This window comes from Pseudophryne corroboree, chromosome 9 (assembly GCF_028390025.1).
Source record: "Pseudophryne corroboree isolate aPseCor3 chromosome 9, aPseCor3.hap2, whole genome shotgun sequence".
In the NCBI taxonomy this organism is placed as follows: Eukaryota; Metazoa; Chordata; class Amphibia; order Anura; family Myobatrachidae; genus Pseudophryne; species Pseudophryne corroboree.
The window spans coordinates 397,598,431-397,606,457 of record NC_086452.1 but is presented as its reverse complement, the minus strand read 5'-3'; the positions used below and the strand labels follow the sequence as shown (position 1 = coordinate 397,606,457).

At 40.3% G+C, this 8,027-nt stretch overlaps 1 protein-coding gene and 1 pseudogene across 4 annotated transcripts in view; both read right to left on the bottom strand.

The window, feature by feature from the left end:
• Positions 1-8,027, bottom strand: part of FLNB (filamin B) — a 382,553-nt gene that overhangs the window by 86,625 nt on the left and 287,901 nt on the right. For all 4 annotated transcript variants that reach the window (XM_063940867.1, XM_063940868.1, XM_063940870.1 and 1 more), the window contains 4 exons: positions 5,928-6,045; positions 5,545-5,807; positions 3,129-3,726; positions 1,875-2,048 (listed from right to left, as the gene is read on the bottom strand). In XM_063940867.1, coding sequence (XP_063796937.1) covers positions 1,875-2,048; positions 3,129-3,726; positions 5,545-5,807; positions 5,928-6,045 — 1,153 coding nt within the window. The remainder of the gene's footprint in view (positions 1-1,874; positions 2,049-3,128; positions 3,727-5,544; positions 5,808-5,927; positions 6,046-8,027) is intronic.
• On the bottom strand, positions 653-772 carry LOC134962394 (5S ribosomal RNA; annotated as a pseudogene).

Here is an 8,027-nt window from a genome sequence, read left to right as displayed (position 1 = left end):
AATAATTTTATTTATATAGCGCTCTCTCTCCAATGGGACTCAAGGCGAAGTATGTTCTAAATATATGAATATACTTCGTTATTATTTCACAGCTGTGTTCTCCTACTTTATAGACATAATACTTCTGTAACCACATAGTAAAGTTATGAAACTAAAAGTATATATAATAATAATTTTTATTCTTATTATTAGATATACACTTAAGCAGCTTCTGAGTTATACACGCTGACATACTTCTGAGTTATAAAGTACCAAAAAATAACCAAAGAAGGTTCAAAAGAAAGGACTCTTTTTTGGGAGCACTCTTGATTCAGAGGAAAATGCTATACTTAATAAATTTTCAAAACAACAATTAATCAATATAAATCAAATCCTAGGAGTAAATGTGTGTGAAAAACATAGCTTAGCGAAAATATTAATAATTCTAGTTATTCGTGATCTCAGATTCACGATTGATGAATTGCCGGAGAGTAGAATTCTGTGATGCCTATGTCAACAAAAATCTGCATCATATTTTTTGAAGTGTATGACCATCATTCATACTGCTGATATCCATTACGGATTATATAAGTGCAGAAAGTAAAATCATTGGTCATGCGAATCCCAATATTGCATGACATAAAGTTGAGTGCCACTGTGTCCAAAAGTCAATTTTTTGCAGTACCAGGGTGTTCAGAGGAGGTCTCCCTTCCTTGTACTAACCCGGCCTTTCACTGCTTAGCTTCCAAGTTCGGAAGAGATTGGGCATCTCCAGTGAAGTGTGACCGCAATTATTGGACTTTCCTCCTTGGTCACTCCAAATATATGTCAAAATTTATTAAGTATAGCATTTTCCTCTGAATCAAGAGTGCTCCCAAAAAAGAGTCCTTTATTTTGAACCTTCTTTGGTTATTTTTTGGTACTTGATACTTTCTGACTCTAGGGAGCACCACTGAAAGCAACATTGGTGTTGGGAAAAACTCCTACAACATCTATATTTGCCATATACAGAAGAAATTCTATTTAAATTCAGTTTTTTTCAGAGGTTACTAACTATTTATACATTATTGCTTGGACTGGTGCGGTTCCCTTCTAAACCCATTTCCCAATACTTCTGAGTTATACCTGCTGGCATACTTTAAGAGATGAAAATGGGGGAGGTGTGGCAGGAGTGGAACCATGAATTACATCCTCCCGCTGCGTAATGCTGCGATTATGCCATTAAGCAGCAGGAGGTGGGACTAAGTCAACGCAATTCTACTCAAACAGTGGGGTAGTGGGTGGTGCCCAGGAAACTATTCTCTTGGGAGTCCAAGAAAGCTTCCCGAAATTCAGGTAAAGTAGCCAAATATGTTCTGCAGGGATGTAGTTATGTGACCGGTGGTCAGGAGACCGCATGTCACAATACTGAGTGCACTGTGCATGCATGTCAATTCCAGAAAGGGTTATGTAGGGCAACTGGAAATTACACAAAGCTACCAAATAGCTTAAGTTCTGACAATTTGAAATGGTTTCAAAAGAACAGTTTTAACATATTTAAAGCATACACCAAAGCTGTATCTAAATTCCCCTGGGCTTCACAAAATCTGAGACAGGGTTTTAATTTTCCTAAACCACCCTCGTCAAATATATACTTTGACTATAGATGTTTCACATTGAACGCAACTCTGTCTGCAAAATCTGACACGTTACTTTTTTTCCCCTTAAGGCTACCTAACATAACAGAGGCACGACCCCCAGGGATTCTGTGCCAGTTACTAGTTCCTACAGCTTCTATTCTAGTTGATATGCCACTGGCGGACTCCAAAAAAAGAGGTTGTGCAGCAGGCATGGTCTACTTCAAAAACATGACCCACTTATTTTCAATCATTACAGTCCATGGTGTAGCTGGTTACCTTTTTCAAAAGGTGTGTACTCCAAGTCATATGTTCCATCACCATTATCTTTGCTTAGACAATCTGTGGATGCCCCAGATGGATTTAGGATTTTGGTCTTGATGTGGTTTCCCCCCGTCCGTGTCAGAGATCGCGCATCCACCGTAAAATTTGTTGTAGCTTCTCTGAAAACACCTGCACAACAACATGGTTCCATAACACACTGATACAATGTCACTTAATTTATTTAAAAGTGAAACAGAAATGGTCGGTGTAAGTATAGTTGTGTAGGGTTCTGTCAAGCCATATTTTAAAGAGGACTTGTCAGCAAAAAAATCAACCCAGGCAGAAGGCTGCAGCAGAAGCAAATTAATTTAGGAGTGTGTTATTCAACGTGCTGTTACTGCATTACATCTGTTCCAAGCATGTGAACCAGACGACAAAATGTTGCTTGGCTTAATCAGTAGTTTGATTAGAATACTTTCTATAGCCATACTAGGGCACTTCAGCACCTTGGACAGGTGTCTCCCATCCTCCAGTGAGCATTAGGTCACATGTGCCGCAAAGAGGAGGCTGGGAGCACGAAGCTGGGTGTGGTGCCACACCAGGGGTAGCTGGGCACTTCTCAGGGCACTCCAACAAACAGATGCTGCCGGGTCAGAAACCCAAGGCCTTGCGCACTGCCCTCGGTACTGCCCTGGAGGCTGCTTTTGTTTTCCACATCTGTAGAAGGCAACTAGAAGCAAGGTGACAAAATGGTACCTAGCTTTTAAATGAGTTAATTATTTCCAAAGTGTATTGTACCAAATTTACCATTGTTGTCGCAAAAATGCCAGGTGTGTTGGTTGTGGTGGTACAGAATTACAATTACAGCTATAAGAGATCAGATACCAAATTATTATTTGTTTTTACTAATTATTCATAGGTTTAAGTTTAAACAGTTCCAAAAACAAAGCTGAACTTTCAAATTAAGTTTATGGATGAAGAAATGTGTCAAAAACACTGACATAGTAAGATGCCTCTCATATACACTCTGTGCACATCAATTGTATTTCTGTCACATAACAGACTGTAAACCAATGAACTTTAGTCTTTTTGCACTACCAGACCACTGTTTGCCCACTCAAAACAGATCCAGTATGGAAATTTTAAGTTAACGCACAGATGTATTTATCAGACACAGTTTAATAATATATAAATATCAATCTTAAACTACATATCCTTTAAATATTCAGCTCTCCAAAACATACAGCCAGCAGTATGAAATTATCTTACCATCCTCTTCTACCCCAGGTCCAAATACTTTGATTTTACTGGTGTCCACTGATGGGTCAATCTTAACCCTGGAAGGAAATTTTGGCACTTGTTCACCTCCATATTTCATAGACAATGTATACATGCCAGCAAACAGTGGGACATAGGTGACTGCATGGGTTCCATCACTGTTATCTTGGATGTAAACCTCCGCTTTAGAACCAGAATCAGACACTGCTTCCATTGTCAGAACTCCAGGTCCTGCTTGTGAACAGTCCACATGAATCAGGCCAGCCTCCCCAACTTTGCCATTCTCCAAGCCAGGACCTATAGCAATGACTTTTGTGGGATCAAAGGGCATTTCAATGTCGGCTTGGAAGGGTGAACCTGGAATATGAGTCTCTTCAAAAAGGATGTTGACAAAGTATTCACCAGGTGTGGTAGGCAAGTAGGAGACTGAACATGTGCCATCGCCATTATCGGAACATTCAATTTTAGCTTCACAAGGACCTTCAACAGTTAGGCCCAAGCCTCCAGTGCCTGCTCCTTTAGTGTCAATGGTAAATTCTGCAGCTTGCCCAACAAGTCCTCCTTTTAGGCCAGGCCCATAAGCTTTAACCTAAGGGAGTTAAAACATTCAGGTTTTACAGATAGTACTCAACTAAAAACTTAGGGGGTCATTCCGAGTTGATCGCTTGCTAGCTACTTTTAGCGGCTGTGCAAACGCATAGTCGCCGCCCACGGGGGGGAGAGTGTGTTTTCGCTTTGCAAGTGTGCAAACGTGTGTGCAGCCGAGCGGGATGAAAAAGTTTTTTGCAGTTTCTGAGTAGCTCTAGACTTACTCAGCCCTTGCGATCACTTCAGTCTTTTTGGTACCGGAATTGACGTCAGACACCCGCCCAGCAAACGCCTGGACACGCCTGCGTTTTTCCAAACACTCCCTGAAAATGGTCAGTTGACATCCATAAATGCCCTCTTCCTGTCAATCTCCTTGCGATCGGCTGTGCGAATGGATTCTTCATTAAATCCATCGCCCAGCAACGAACCGATTTGTACCCGTATAATGCGTGTGCGCATTGCGGTGCATACACCTGCACAGTAGTAACCTGTTAGCTGCGCTGTGAAAATGGCTGCGAGCGATCAACTCGGAATGACCCCCTTAGTTCCTTCGCTTAGTCTTCAGTTGCTGACTCTTACACACAACACTTATCTTCCTAAAGCATGAAGAGCTGCTGAAGATCAACTGTATGGTAAAACAACCTAAAATGAAATCAGAAAGTGAAGGCCAAAACTAAGTTGTTGTTTTTTTGTTTGTTTTGTTGATATGCCTGATATTTACAATATTCTGGCAGAAAGCTGAGTGCCTATGGGGGGTAATAAAATGGTGCCCGATAATTTTTCGCAGGATCCTGAGGATCGAGTTTGAGAACCCCTAGTCTAATTAAACTGACTAAGATACTAATTGAGTCACCTGTGCATAAGCATGGATATCCTTAAAATCTAGACTGTCAGAGGGGGGTATGTATCGATCCTTGGAGATAAAGTACTAATCAATCGGCTCCTGACAGTTTACAAGCTGTGTTTGAAAAATGACAGTTAGGAGCCAGTTGGTTGGTGCTCTCTCACTTTGGGGGACATTTACTAAGCAGTGATAAGAGCAGAGAAGTGAGCCAGTGGAGAAGTTACCCATGGCAACCAATCAGCACTGAAGTAACATCTATAATTTGTATACTATAAAATTATACAGAGCTGCTGATTGGTTAACTTCTCCACAGGCTCACTTCTCCGTTCTTAATCACTGCTTAGTAAATGTCCCCCTTTATCTCTCTCCAAGCTTTGATACATCTCCACCACAGCATTAATGGATCTGAGGATTTTACACAAGATTTCTTTTGTCTCCATTTTCATTTATGCCTCTCTAATATGGAGCACAAAATGACGGACTAACTAAGGAGACAGCTTGCTGTAGTAATAGTGATGAGCCATCAATTTCATCCCATCCTCTTAAAATCCTATCTGAAGGCGTGCACTGTGTAAAGCTACCACTTTCGATGGGCTTATTAACTCTTACATCAAGTAATAGTAGAAACTCTGGAGAGCTACCTTCATTGGCTCGGAGAGCTACCTTCATTGGCTCGGAGAGCTACCTTCATTGGATCGGAGAGCTACCTTCAGTGTATATTTTCCGCTGCTGTTTTGGGATCTTGCACAGTTCTTTTTCACATTGGTGGACATTTATACTTTATAAAAAGTTAAAACTATGTAAGTTTTACTGGTATTCACATGTATAACTGAAACCCTTATCAACATCAAAAAGAAGAAATCAAAGAGAGACAGAACTAGAATTTCTTCATTTACTTATATTTATCAGATTTTAGAACATCCAGAAGACACACACACACACACACACACACACACAGGCATGATTCTGGGTTACCTTTGTAGGATCAGGCGGTAAGGTGGCTTCCACAGTATACGGACTTCCTGGAACTGGGTTCCCATCATAGTTCACCTCCACATCATACACACCTTCCTCTTTGGGGATATATTTCACAGAGCTGGATTCTTTGCCAGGAACTGGTTCCACTAAGCAAGGAACAGACTTCTTGCTGGGACTGCTAATTTTGACATCTAGTTTACCTTGTCCACCAGCGCCCTTTGTGTCTACGGAGAACTCCTGGTCTTTACCAACTTCAACTCCTGAAGGGACAAGAGAAGCAGAGGTTTAACCAGAAACAACTCTGTACCTACAGAGCAACTCTCATCAGTTAGGTTCCCCTCAGAGTACACATTGTTTGTGCTTTCTTAAAATTAACTTACTACTATCTAATCCATTGATCTTGATCTTGTTGAGGTCCAAAGGAGCCGCAACCCCTACAGTAAATGGGCTTTTTGGAATAGCGTCCCCTCCATAATTGACGTCTACGTTGATCTTTCCCTAGAAAATACAGTTTTTATAATGGCTTAGTCCCAGATAGGAAACAAAAATGGCTGTTAGACTGCATCACAGATCTACATACACACATTGAAACATCTGTGTGTATTATTAAAAGAAATACTAAGAAAACAACTCAAAACTAATTTACGGTAAATGTAACACTTCGGGTCTTTTGTAAAAACCGGTGCAAACTAAACCGCAAAAATAAGGCAGTGACCAAATTCTTGCTTTCATATGATGAACTGTATGATAAAGACTACAGGATCTATTTAGTTTCTATGGACGCAATTCAATTGTTTCTGCCAGGGGCAGAGTTCTAGAACTTTTATAGTCACAGAATTTTCATACCTGCTCTCCATAAACACTTTTTATTTTATGAATTTAAAACACATTTAGTCAGAAAAAAAAATAACTAAGGAGATATATTTGTAGAACTCTACATGTATAAGATTCGTAGGAAACTTTTCATAAATAACTGTTGATTTGCACAATAATTATATAGAATATTATTTCATAGGGGAGACCACCCGAAAAATTTTGAGTCTCACGCAACTTCCAGGAGAGTAAGTAAGTTTGGCTTACGAACAAATGGAAAAGCAGATGAAAAAGGAAGGTGGCAAGGGATGTAACTAATACCGTTTTTATACCAAAATCGCAGGTCGCACCCGGGAACCTGAAACAGGTGCTACCCGGCTGCGACCCACGTCAGCCCCCTTTCCCACCGCAGTCACCAGCCCGGCATATTGCCGCTTGTCGGAAATTCCGGCGTCAGCATTGTGACATCCGGGATCCCAACTAGCAGTATGGTGACTGTTTCGCCTCCTGAGGATCAGCATGACACAGCTTATGAGCCTATAACACTAAAATGGTTCATACACTGGCAAATGTATTTGTGTCATTGAATTGCAAGGAACTGTTTGCATGAAATCAGGCTGAAAAGTTGATCCTCCCAGTTCGTGCAATTGATAGCAGTCCCTATCTCATACGATTCTCTAATGATCATAATCTGTTATGGATTGGGATTCCTGGTCATATTAAACAAGCAGCAGTTTGAAGTCATCCAGTTTGGCTATCCAAATCACTACCTTCATGTACTCCTTTATGGGCCAGAGTTATGTGAAGAACTTGACATATCACTGGAACAATAATAATAATGGAGAACGATATGGGAATGCCTGCAAATATACATATAATGGGGTCTATTCCTGTAAGGAATATTAGTCGTTTAACCTGGCTTCTTAGATACTAACTTTAGGAAACTTTTATTAACGTGATCTATACTCATTTTTCTCTCAAAAAAAAAATAAAGCGTTTTATTAAAATTCCTCATTGCCACAGTGTTTCTGCCTGAGCCTAGAGAAGGAATCTTGTTCTTGCTCTGTACGAGTACTTTAAGAACAGCCATACATTTACAGAATGACGTCAGGCAGGCCTTAAGACAACAGCAGTCCACAAATTGGATTTCTTCAAGTCCTCTTACAAATTGCTGGCACAAGGACAACATAACAAGCTTGTTTAGTATGGCTTGGCGCGCGTGCTACATGTTCTACGACTATCACCATGGCTGCCAATGAGCTTGAATATATACACTGCTGAAACAGCTCAATTGTAACTTGCCAGATGCATTTTCCAGTCATATTTCTCCAGCTCAAGGTTTTATGTATAAAAAAAAGGAGAGAGAGAGACACCTATTTAATTGAGCTGTAATTAAGACGAACAGAGCTGCGATATGATACGCTCACCATGTCATCGGTTATTAAAAATAACCAGAGCACTCCAGTAACGAGGACTAATGACATTGCACATCTAGCTGTTATTTGTACTGATAATACAAGGTTTTTTTTGTTTGTTTTTTACATTTGGGGTTAAATCAGGGTAATTGGACACATCCGCCTGAAGAGCTTTTACCATGATACTTGTTTTGTGCAATTTGATTTGAGTGCTAGAAGCCCAAAGACTTGACATAAGATAAAATGTTACAA